General features: G+C 65.0%; 1 protein-coding gene across 5 annotated transcripts; it reads right to left on the reverse strand.

Annotated features, from left to right (window-relative positions):
• Positions 1-216: 216 nt before the first annotated feature.
• On the reverse strand, positions 217-8056 carry MRGPRF (MAS related GPR family member F). 5 transcript variants are annotated; one of them, XM_042957421.1, is made up of 4 exons: positions 7874-8056; positions 5315-5363; positions 5087-5200; positions 217-2063 (listed from the first exon to the last, which is right to left on the reverse strand). In XM_042957421.1, exons 3-4 carry the CDS (start codon positions 5132-5134, stop codon positions 1080-1082), a joined length of 1032 nt encoding a protein of 343 aa, XP_042813355.1. In that variant the 5' UTR covers positions 5135-5200; positions 5315-5363; positions 7874-8056; the 3' UTR covers positions 217-1079. The 5 variants fall into 5 exon arrangements, with proteins under 5 accessions (XP_042813355.1, XP_042813356.1, XP_042813357.1 ...); XM_042957422.1 differs by having other exon boundaries at positions 5315-5388; XM_042957423.1 differs by having other exon boundaries at positions 5315-5391.
• Between the last annotated feature and the right edge of the window lie 4235 nt (positions 8057-12291).

Below are 12291 nucleotides of genomic sequence, written 5' to 3' on the forward strand. Positions count from 1 at the left end.
CCAGGAGATGGAGCACCCTGGAGGTATAGACAGACCAGCCGGGGGAGGGGGCATCCCGGAGGTGTAGACGGACCAGCCAGGGGAGGGGACACAAGAGCTGGGGTACAGAGCAGGTTGGGTGGGGCACCAGGCGGCCATCTGGGCCCATAGCCGCTGAAGGGCGCCCTCACCGCGGAAGAACACAGACGGGACCGAGGGCAGGGAGCCTTGCTCAGTGCACGATATAAAATGTTTATTGATATACATTTATTGGCTTCCATAAAACTTGCAGGGGCTGCACAGGGCCACCGTGCTTGGAGGTGGGCTGGGGTGGCCGGGTCGAGCCAGCGCCTGCTCCCAGGCGGGGGCTGGAGCCCAGAGGCTGCTGGCCCGTCTGCCGAGCCCCGAGTACCAGGCACATGGCAGCCTGCACTCCGGAGGGGGTCCAGGGGCTGGCCGCATGGAGTCCGAGAAGGGAGCGATCTGCCCACGCTGGCCCGAGCTCTGTCCCGGCAGGCTGCTTGCCATGACCAGAAACCACCCCCCCTCCGCCCCCATTGAAGTCCCCAAAGGATTCCTGGACGGGGGCTGGGGCGTTGTGTGCAGATAGACCGAACTCCAAGGCAGGTTAACCAGAACCTTCTCCCAGGTAGCACCATTGCGCTCAGGTCGGCTCCCCGACATTGCTTGGACTGGATGGAATGGAGAGAACAGGTGCCCTAGCGGGGGCGCAGCTGCTGACCCCGGGCGCGACCGCGCTGGCTGTGTCATTTTCAAGGAGGGCAGATTCAAAGGGGCAGGAGGCGGACAGGCCTGGGTGACCCCCCGCCTCCCCTTGACCAGCCCGGGGTGACTTCCATACAGTAGGCCTCTGGGCGCCGAGGACAATGTCTAGGGGGGGATCTGTCGGGGCCCGTTTGCAGGTGGCTTCTCAGTCTCCCGGTGGCCCCTAGTGCCTCCAGCCCGCGGGGAAGGAGGCGCGAGGGCAGGAAGCGACTTTTCTCCTTGCACTTGGGCCCCGGGGTGGTGGCCGAGCTCCCGTCCTGCGGCAGAAGGTCTCTGGAGGCCGCGGCCCCTGCCTCCCCCCGGGCGCTGGCCTCTCAGGAGGCGTTCCCAGAGGGGCACTGCATCTCCATGGTGACCGTGTTGGGCGTGCCGCCCCCGGCCTCCCCCAGCTCGGCGCCGTCTCGCAGGGCCCGCTGGAAGACCACCCTGAGAGGCTCCCACAGCCGCTGTGACTTGTCCCTCCCGGCCAGGAAGTACACGACCGGCTTGGCACTGCTGTTGATGCAGATGCACAGGTCGGTGACATACTCGGGGAAGGGGGCCGGGATCTGGAAGACCCAAAAGAGGAACCAGTCGACCCCCAGGTAGATGGAGGACACGAGGAACACCGAGACCGTGGCCAGGACGACGTGGCTGAGCTTCGCGGAGCGCTGGCGCCTCCGGGCCCTGCACTCCGCGTGCAGGATGAGCACCAGGCAGGGCAGCACCATGAGCGGGCAGAAGACCAGAAAAAGCAGGATGCCCAGGAAGGCGTCCATGTGCCTGCAGGCCACGCCGGACGCTCGGTGGCCCAGGAACACGCAGAAGTAGTTGTGGACGGTGGTGACCAGGAGCGACAGGGCCCAGAGCAGGGCGCACGCCACGGCCGACAGGCGCTTGGGCCGACGGCGCCAGAACCAGGCGGGGAAGACGACCGACAGGCAGCGCTCCGAGCTGACGGCCGGCAGGAGGCTCACGCCGGCGACAAACATGCAGAGCCCCGCGACCCTGCACACGGCGCGGACGTAGGCGGCGAACGTGCCCAGGAAGCCGCCCGTGTTCAGGACGGAGAGCACGGCCTTGCTGCAGAGGTAGCCGGCGTCAGCGCCGGCCAGGTGCAGGAAGTAGACGGAGAAGGGGCTCCTCTTGATGGAGAAGCCGAAAAGCCACAGGACCAGCCCGTTGCCCACCAGGCCACACAGACACAGGAGCAGGAAGATGTAGTCCATGACGGCCGGCGGTGGCGGCGTGGCGATCTGCTCCATGGTCAGGAAGCCACGGCCGTAGAGCGCCGGGGCCTCGCTCACGCCGGGACACATCTGTGCGGGGGCAGAGGGCAGACGCCTGTGATGCTGGCTGAGCCCCGCGCCCACCCCCGCACCTGCAGCCCGGCGTGCCGGGTCCTGCTTACAGGCTCGCGGAGCGGCTGGCCCTGGAGCAGAGGCCACCCCCGTTCCCGCCTAGTGCCACCACTCTGCGCCGCGGTGTCGCAGAGCCTGCGGCTAGCAGCCTGGAGAGGGCCGACAGGGGCGACGTCAGTCCCCCGGAAAGGCACCCGATCGCCCGCCTGTCGGAACAGACTTTGGGCCACGAGTGTCCTCGTCACGAGAGGTGAGGAAAGCCCGGGGGACCTTTCCAGATGGCAGGACAATGAAGCCGCGACCGGAAAGGCCACGCGGCGTCCCGGACCTCGCGGTGGCTCTAAGGGTTGCCGGAGAGGATGTCACGAGGTGCCGGGGGGATGTGCGAATGGACCGCGCGTCCTGGGATGGCACCAGCCCTGGATTTCCTGAACGGGCAGATGCACTGTGGCTGCGTGTCCTGCAATGTCCTTGTTCTTAAGGGGTACGGGCTGTTTGGGGACCAGGGGGCTTGGTGTCTGCAAACCTGCCTTCCAAGAATTCTGGGAAGGAGCCTATCGTGAGGTGCACAGAGAGAAAGCGCGGGTGGTAAGAGGCTAACGATGAACCGGTGAAGGGCGTATCTGCGTATGAGCGGCTCTCGCCCGTCTCCTGTACGTTTGCCATTTTCCCACCCGAACATGAAAATACTTAAAAAAAAAAAAAAATTGGGGGCGCCTGGGTGGCTCAGTCGGTTGAGCGTCCGACTCCTGGTTTCGGCTCAGGTCGTGATCTCACGGGGTTCGTGAGATCGAGCCCCGAGTCAGGCTCTGCGCCGGCAGCCGGGGGCCTGCTTGGGGTGCTGTCTCTGCCCTTCCCCTGCTCGCACGAGCGCCCTCCAGAGCTCTCTCTCACTCTCTCTCTCTAAAAAAAATAAAGTTAAAAATAAAATAATTGATTTTAAAAAGTGGACCCTGGCCCTAACTGGAGTAGGACCCTGTCCCGTAATGGGATCGGAGAGGCCTGGGGAATCAGAGGCGGTCCCCTGGGGGGCCAGGGAGACTCTGGGTTTCTGGATCATGACGGGTCTCGGTGCGGGCCAGGGATTCCCTGGGGAGGGGGAGACACTGGAGGCCACAGCTGTTTATGCTCTGGGGAAGCACTTTGATACTTGAACAAGCTGTGGCTGCCTGAGGGCACCCGGCTGGGTTTCTGTCTTGCCTGCTGGGTCTGGGCGAGGTGGGTCCCCTGCGACTGTGGGGGAGGGGCGGCAGATCTGAGCAAGGTGGGCTTTGCTCCAGCTGGTGGGTGCTGGGGGGGGCGGGTTTTGGGGGGTGGTGGGGGACAGGACCGTGGGCCCAGTGGCCCCATCGCCCTTTCCCCAGAGAAGCCAGAACTCTGGGTTGTAACGTGAACCTCCCTGATCTTTACATGTTTGCATTTAAAAAACATCCTGTGGGCCAAACACAACACATCTACAGGCTGGATGCATTCTCAGGCTGTCATTTTGACCTCTCATTCCAAGTGACAAGGCTGCCCAGAGCGCTGTCACCGCCTTCTCTCAGCCCGGGAAGATATCACTAGCCCTTCCCACAGAGCCTGAACCTGACCCTTGACCCCGGGGTAACGCGGGTATTCCTTGGTTCCCACTGCTCGTGACTCCCTCCCAAAGAAAACAAACAGGTTCTGGAGGCTGGAGCGTTCTGCCACCTTCCAGATGGCCCCCAGCTCTGCCAGAGAGCTGGGGCCTGATCCCCCGTAACAGCCTTTCCGTCCTGGCTCCGGTCAAGGGGAATCTGCAAGCAGGGGCCGGAGGGCGTTGGCCAAACTTGGGGAGACTCTGTGAGGTCAGGGCAAGCTCTTCAAGGGCGTCCTATTCACCACGCATCATCCTCTAGGTACATTTATTGGCTCAGCGTCTCTGTCTGTCTGTCTGTCTGTCAGCCACCAAGCCCCTTGGCTTCCTCTTTGCTCGGCCTCTCCTGTTGCTGGCTTTGACTGCTCCAGGCCATGGAGCAGTGCCACCCACTCCGCCCCCCGCCCCGCCCCCGGCTGGGGCACCAGACCCAGAATCCGTAAGACCCGGTGCCCAGACAAGCCCACGCAGAGGGATCACTCAGAGCTTCTCCAGGCTGGAAAAAGTCTGCAATCCCTTCCTCGGAGTCAGAGCGGGAGGGCCGGGTGAGTCACGGGGCACGTAGCTGCCATCTCCAGCCACATCCCGCCTTGTAAAATGCCTGCCCCGGAGCCTGGCCCCCCTCCCGGGGCTCTGGTTTTCTCTGGAGATTTCTGGAGACTTCTCCCCAGCCAGTCCCATCGCTGCTAAGGGACACGGGCCCCGGGCGGGAGTCCGGCCTCTGCTCAGACCTCGGGGCTCGTCCCGGTCTAGTTACTGGCCCATCGCAAGCCTGGGTCTCCTCGAATGTGGATGAGGTCGTACTAGGTAAACTCGAGGGGGTCCCTCCAACTTGGAGACTGTTTCGCCTGGGATTGAGAAGGGAATTCCAGAATTCTCAAGGACCTCAGAGAAGTAGGGGGCTGGGGAGAGAAGAAGGGGTGTTGGCCTGGCGCGTTGTCAGAGTCTCGGCCCCGGCGGGTGCCTGGACCGCCAGACCCTGGCCTCACGGGGCGGCCCATCAGCGCCACCTTGCAGCCCGCGTCTCAGGGCCTCCTGGCAGGGACCGGCCACGGGAGAAAGCTGACCACCCCGTCTCCACGGGGGAGAGGCGGAACAAGGCCGGTCAAGGTGGTAACGGAGCACAGGGTCTGCACAGGGAGGGATTCGAGGCTTCGGTTCCCCGTGCTTGTCTCACTGATGAGGACACTGGAGACCTGGGGGGCCACACAGTCCACAGGGCCTGCCGCCCACCTGTTCGTCCTTTGACAGAGGATGGGCCCGGGCGGCAGAGTGCAGGGGGAGGAGGTCCTGGGCTCCGTCTGCCTCTCCCACCACACCCGGCCCGACGGTGCCCGGACCCCCTCTGCTGCCGGCCAGCACTTGCCTTGTTCCTGTCCCCGGGGTGGGCCTCCCAGGAACAGTTTCCCACCATCTCCAGGCCCGGCGAGTCCAGACTCCTCACGGCTCCGCTCACGGCTCGCGGCCCCGCACACCTCCCCTGGCAAAGGAACAAAGGGTCACGTCAGGGCAGCCGTGTCCCCCCCCCCTCCCCCCCACCCAGAAAGCCCCTCCACCTTCCGGATCCCCGTCCCCAGGCCCCAGGGGCTCTCACCTTAGAGGAAAAGGCTGACAAGCCAGCACGTGGCTCCCTCCGGGCAGGGCTGTGTGGGAGGCACAGAGGTCATCCTGCTGAGTACGGGACAGGTCATATCCATATGCACTGTCCCCTCCTGCCTGGGCTCCTCGTCCCCCCCTCCCCCCCCACGATACTCTAGATACTCGCTGCTGCTTGCTGGGGGAGAAGCCCCTCTCCTTCCCCCCTTCTTGCTCGATCTGTGAGATTTCTGGGACCAGAGGGCTTCTGGGGACGTACATTTATACCCGTACACATTCCTGGGCTCCTCCTTTCTGCCGGCCCACGGTGGTGGCACAGGGGTCCCTGGCAGTCAGTGGCAGCCAACCCAATGGCCACCACCCCTTTTGGTCTTCATTCCCCGTTACGGAGCAGGTAGCATTGCTGCCCCATGAGGGGCACTCCAGGGCTCCGGGAGGTGAGGTCCCCTGCCCGGGGTGCATGTGACAACAGCAAGTTCGGGGATTTTGTGCGTGGTTGAGACCAGAGGGGCTGGAGCAGCTGGAGGGAGCCAGCCAGGACGGCTCTGGGGGTGGCGGGGTGGACATCCCCGCCTGGGGGAGGCAGAGCATTGGTCCATCTGCCCCAGGTGCCCCTTCGGACGGTCCCCTGTCCCCCAACCTGAGCTCTGCTCCAGCAGGCAAGCACCCGTCCCTCCCCCCGTGGGGAAGCAGGTGGGGAAACTGAGGCTGAGCCGCAGGCCGCCGGCACCCCTCTCCCCATGCGAGGAATGCTGCTGCTCGGCGGCCTCCCCCAGAATTCCTTCCCGGACGCGGCAGGCCTGGGAAGGGGGGCCGTCCGCGCGCTGCCTGCACCCTCTTTAACGCTTGGTCCGCTCGAGCCCCGAGCCCCGGCGCGGGGGGGATGCGCGGAGAACAGGAGAACGGCGCGGGGCATCAGACCCCTGGCCCGCCGGCGGCCCGGCTCCCTTCCCGGCCCCCGCCCCCCACAGCGCCCTTCTGCCCCAGGCCCTTGGGCAGAGTGGCCGTGTGTGTTGTGGGCAAGCGCCTGTGCGCCCGGCAGGTGGGTCTGGGTGTGGCCTGCCGTGACAGTGCCTGCTGGCGCCGGTGCCCCAGGTGGCTGTACGCGGGGTGGGGGCCCTGGTGCTCGACGACAGGTGGGCGAGTCTGCGTGCGTGTGCAGCGTGTGGGTGCAGAGAGCAGGTGCTGCGAAGGGTGGATCTGTAGCCCCCCCCCCCCACCGCCCCCCAGGCGTCATCCGGGCTCCAGCCCCTGCACTGTCCCCACTGCCTCCCCCGGGTCTCTTGCTTACCCACCCGCTGGGGCTTCCCTCTCCTGCCTGCAACCCCAAAGCTACCGGCCCCTCAGACCCTATCCTTCCCGGTCCCCTTCGCCCCCGTCCCCAGCGTTCCCGCTCGGCCGTCCTGGTCGCACGCCATCCTGGGTCTGGGCCCTCGGGGACGTCCTGGCCGCAAACCTTGCCCTCTCACCCCAGCCGAGCGAGGCCCCCGGCACACGGATGCCCCGAAAGGGCAGCCGGCCGGGGCCAGCCCGTGATGCCCAGCTTGGACCCGGCTCGTAGGAAGGGCTCACCTCTGCCGGTTGCTTCCACGTGGGGGCCTCCCTACTGTGTCTCCTCCCGCCTGCCACGGGCAGTCTGGAAAGTTACGGCGCCCGGGCAGAGATCTGGAAGCCAAGCGGACCCCCCAGATGGACGATGAGAAGACACGTGTGTGTGACACGCGTAAGGCGTGTGCGTGAGCGGCGTGTGCGAGCAGGGGCGGAGGGGTGGGCGCCTCGCGCATTCTTGGGGTGGGGTCTGGACTGTGGCAGAACCAGCTGCTGCTACAGCAAGACGACAAAAGCTGTCGGCTCAGTGCACCCCTGACCCTCCCTTCAAGGCACAAGGCCCACTGGGGCTCCGGCCGCCTGTCTGCCCCCTCTCGGCCCACCCTGCCACGAGCCGGCCCCCAGTTTGTCGGGGACAGGGCGAGGCTGTCCTCCAGTGGGCACGGTCAAGCCCCGCTTCCCTGATTGTCTTCCCAGCCCCTCTCCTCGCCACCCCACTGCTCCCCTGCCCCCCCAGCTCACAACTGAATCGAAGAGGCTACTCTGGGGACTGGAGAGCCCACAGCACTCCAGGTGCCATCTGTCCGGGAGAAGGTGGGAGGTCGCGGGCCGTGCAGCAAGCCCCTGGGAACAGTGGGAGCCATCTCTCTGCACTTGGGACGCTGCCGGCTGGGTGTTCCCTTCCCGCCCTTCCAGAAAGCGGACTTGGACGGCTGGCGAGGGTGGGGGTAGGGCCAGAGGGGGAGGTCGGGAGTGGAGGACAGCACGGGGGTCAGGCCCTGCCAGGATGCCGGCTCCTGCCGCCCCCGGAGGGGGGACCGTCAGGGCCTCGGGAGTGTGCGGGAGGCGGCTCTGGAGTGTCAGGGTTCCCGCCTGGAGCCACGTGATTTCTGGGGGCTGCCCGCCCTGACGGCGCCCACCTCATTCTCCCTCCCCGCCTGGCCTCCTCCTCCCTGCAGCCCTGGTCTCCAGAACGCCCTGGCTGGGCCCAGGGCCCCCGCAGCCCCACCTGCAGCTGCCCAGGTCCTCCGAGGTCTCTCCTTCCCGGAGCACGACACCGGCCTCTGGCCGCCGACCCGCCGGGGCAGCGGGCCAGCCCAGAGCACCGGCTGGAGCCTCAGAAAACGCGAGCTCGGAGCAGAGGACGGCCCTTGCTTGCCCGCCTGCCGGAGGAGATGGCTTTGGGAGCAGAACCCGCCCCAAACCCAATTCCAGGCCCGGAGGGAGGGGGAAGGGGAGGAGGAGGGGGGAGGAGGGGCCGAGCCCCAGCTGGGATGAAGCTTCGGGAAGGAATGCCCCGCTCGGGAGCCCCCCCCCCCCTCCCAGGCCTCGCTGGGCGCTCATCCCCCGGCCCGGTGACGTCATGTTGGCCCGAGCACTGCTTCGGGAGTCCAGCCGTTCATCTCCCTTGCGCCCTCGCAGCTCCGCTGGGCTGCTCTGGAAAAACAGCACCGGGCTGTCCGCTTGCCTGGGATTGGCTCCCACTGGGCATTTCGGGGCGCGCAGGCCCGCCAGGGGCAGGTCCCCACCCGGTGGTTTAAATGCAGTCAGGGCTGGTACGGAGGAGCCGGGAGGTAGCAAGGTGAGGGCTCCGTGGAGAAGGTGGCGCAGGCACTTTTGAGAGGTAGACTGGGGGGCAAGACGGCAATGCCACCCAGGTGTGGCCCCACCCCCCTTCCCACCTGAGATCTGCCTGGGGCGAGGGGGGGGTGCCCTGCCGGCTTACGGAACCGGGAATTCCCTTTCTCCAGCCCTAATAGCAATCAGATGGCACAAGGGGAAAATCACAGCGCTCGCCTTGGGGGGGGGGGGGACTGGCGGGCGGTGCGTGCCTGACCGGCGGGAGGATGAGTCAGGCTTCCCCCCTACCCTGCGAGCCTCCTCAGGGTCCTGGGGCAGCGAGCCAAAGCCTGAGGCGGGGGTGAGGGGGGGGGGATGCAGGGGCCCCAGGGGGGACCGTGAGGACGGGGAGTGGTGAGGAGCGGCTTCCCCGGGGAGGCACCAGGAAAGGCACACACCCCTGCCCTGGGCCAACTTTCTCATGACCTCGGGGAGCCGGAGGGAGTTCCCATCAGTGCTTTCTCTGTGGGAGGAAATGGTGCCCAGATGGGGGGCGGGGTGGGCACCCTGAAGAGGACCCAGAAATAGAGCGCGGCCCTGGCACCTGCCCTGGGGCCACGGGCCTCCTGACCCTGGATGGAGGGACCCGACGTCCCTGCAAACCCCAGAGCGGAGGGGGGAGCCTCGGACCGTGCCCTGCACGGCCCAGCGGGTCTTTGGGGGCCTTCGTTTTTAGGGAGGGGGTGAGAAGGAGGGCCTAGCAGGCTAAAGCTCATGGCTACGCCCCAGAGAGAGAGAGAGAGAGAGAGAGAGAGGGAGGGAGGGAGAGGCTGGGCAGAGAGCAGGCAGTGGGGGTGACCCTCCCCTCCTCCCCAGGGCAGGCCAGCTGGGGCCCAGCTGGGCTGCTTGTTTACGTGGGGGGGCCCGGGGGAGGTGGGAGGAGGCCGGGGGAGGCTGGATGCAGACAAGTTCCAAGTGTAATTGCATTTGGACACTTAAAAGGAATTGTGCGAAGTGGACAGGAGCTCTGAAGCCTTATTTGGTCTGGAAATTTCTTTCGAGACGAATGGGAGGGACTCCTAAATGGGAAGGTCGTCCTTTACCTGGGTTTTTTCTGGGCCCCCCAGCCGGTGTGCCCACCTGGAGCAGGCAGTCGGGGCCGTGGGGGGCAGGTCTGGGGGCTGGGCTCCCGCGGGGACAGTGGGGGAGCCCCCGCCCCGGGCTGGCGCTCGGCCTCCCGCTGCCTCAGGCTCCGTGTGTGGGCTTGTCGCCATTCATTCATTCATTCGTGCCCGGGCGCCCTCCGCAGGGCTTAGGACGGTGCCGAGGTTCCAAGGCCACGGTCGGTCCCTCCCTGCTCTCTCATATCCTGTCCTCGTGCCCTGGGCCGCCACCACCCCGCCATCCTCCCGGTACAGAGGATCTTTATTGGTAATTGTCCCCGGCCACGGGCCAAGGGTGCAGGCCGGGACCCGCCTCCGCTGGGGCTTCCTGGGGGTGGGAGGCAGGTTCTGGCTCCTGACAGGGCCCTTCTGGGGTCCACAATTGCCCTGCTGTTGCCAGATGACGGGCCGGGCGGGGACCAGCCCTCCGGCGGCCCCTCTGAGCCGCACCGCACGGCCCCCAGGGAGTTCCCTGCTCTTGCTGGCATCCACTGAGTGCCCGCTAAGTGCCGGGCGCCGTGCCCCAGGCTGCCGAACAGGACGGTGGAAGTCCAGCGGAGGCGGACCAGAATCAGACGGCCCAGACACGCGTGAAAGCACACCTGAGCAGGAGGCCAGGTAGCTCAGGAGGGCTTCTCTGAGGAGGTGATGGTGGAGCCCGTGGAGAGTTGGGCAGGAGTGACTCGGGGGAGAAGGAGCAGGAAGGCATCCCCAGCAGAGGAAGTGGGCACGAGCAAAGGCCCTGGGGTAGGGAGGCGTGCCGCACAGGTGAATTGGGTGGCCGTGACCCCAGCCGGGCCGCTCTGAACGGCCCCTCCGGGCCCTCCTTGTGCCGTCGTCACCCTTCTGCTGCCATTTGTGCCATGCGCTCAGGGGACAGGTGCAGGGGTGACCAGGACAACCACAGCTGCACCTTCCTGTGTCCTGTGAGTCGGGTCCGCCATCGGTTCCGTCATTCGATCCTACAACACCCCCCGTCTCACAGGTTTCATTCAACACGTGTATACTGAGCACCTGCCCCGTGCCAGGCGCTGTTCTAGGCTCTGGGAAGCCACTGATGAATGAAACAGTCGTGAGCCCTGCCTGCAAGGTGCCCAGATTCTGGAAGTGAGGAAACTGAGGCCCAAGGAGTGACTGTGTGTTTCCCTTGGACACCTGCACCCCCCCACCCCAGCCCCCCACCCGCGCTGCAGGACTTGAGCTGGGGGCTGGGGCCGCTTCATCTCTGCACCCCCAGCACTGGGCACGGAGGCATTGAGATACGGGGAGAGGTCCAGAGCCCCGGGATCTCGTCCTGGCTTTGCCTCTGATGAACCAGGGGAAACTGAGCCTCGGTTTCCCAAGTTGTACTACAGAGGGATGGCAGGGGCGGGGGCGGGGGGGGGCTTGGTGATGCTTCTGCTCTATGCCCCGTGCCCATCTTCCCCTCCGGCTCCGGTAGGCCAGTCTTCCCCCTTGTCAGCAGGGCTACTGAGATCTGGTTCACACAGCAGACAGCTCACTTCTTTAACGTGTCCAGTGGTTTTAGTGTGTGTTCACAGACTTGTGCAGCCGTCACCACCGTCTCAGTAGGGAACGCGTTGTCACCCCAGAAGAAACCCTGTACCCGCGAGCGGTCACTCTGCACCCCCCCTCCCCCCCCCGCCCTCCAGCCCCTGGTGACCACGGATCCACCGTCCGTCTCCCTGGATTTACTCGCCTGTCCTGACGCTCGATGGAAATGGAATGACACACGCAGCGGTCTCTCGTGCTTTGTTCCTTCCCCTCGGCGCAAAGTCGTCAGGTTCACCCGTGTCGTGTTACGGCCCAGTACCGCACCCCTTCTTACGGTGAGAGGCTGCTTCCTTCGGGCCCCGTGGTCCGCCCTGTTCTCTTGCCCTTGGCTGAGATCCTCCAGGAGACGAGGCAAACGTGGACGTGGGCTGGGTCTCCCAGGTTAGTGCCTTTGCCCTTTCGGCTCCAGCCCTGCAGGTTACTCAAAGGTCTCTGCGACGCCTGGCTGGCTTTCCTGATGGGCAAGGGTGAGTGCGAACCCCTCCTCCTCCACTCTCCCCTTTCTCCAGCTGGGCTGGACCACCTGTGATGGAAAGTGCATCTTGGGCACGAATGCAGAAGCCGACATTGTCCTCCGTCCTTCATGAGGGAGACTATTCATTTGTTCATTCGTTCATTCGTTCATCCACGTATCCATCCAACAGTCCATCCATCCATCCATCCATCCATCCATCCATCCATCATCCATCCATCATCCATCCACATGTGATCTGTCCGTCTGTCCATCCATCCATCATCCATCCACATGTGATCTGTCCGTCTGTCCATCCATCATCCATCCATATATGATCTGTCCGTCCATCCATCCATCCATCATCCATCCACACGTGACCTGTCTGTCTGTCTATCCATCCATCATCCATCCACATGTGATCTGTCCGTCTGTCCATCCATCCATCATCCATCCACATGTGATCTGTCTGTCTGTCCATCCATCATCCATCCACATGTGGTCTGTCCGTCCATCCATCCATCCATCATCCATCCACACGTGACCTGTCTGTCTATCCATCCATCATCCATCTACATGTGATCTGTCCGTCTGTCCATCCATCATCCATCCACATGTGATCTGTCCGTCCGTCCATCCATCATTCATCCACATGTGATCTGTCCATCCATCCATCCATCCATCATCCATCCGCACGTG

Source organism: Panthera tigris, chromosome D1 (assembly GCF_018350195.1).
Source record: "Panthera tigris isolate Pti1 chromosome D1, P.tigris_Pti1_mat1.1, whole genome shotgun sequence".
Taxonomy (NCBI): Eukaryota; Metazoa; Chordata; class Mammalia; order Carnivora; family Felidae; genus Panthera; species Panthera tigris.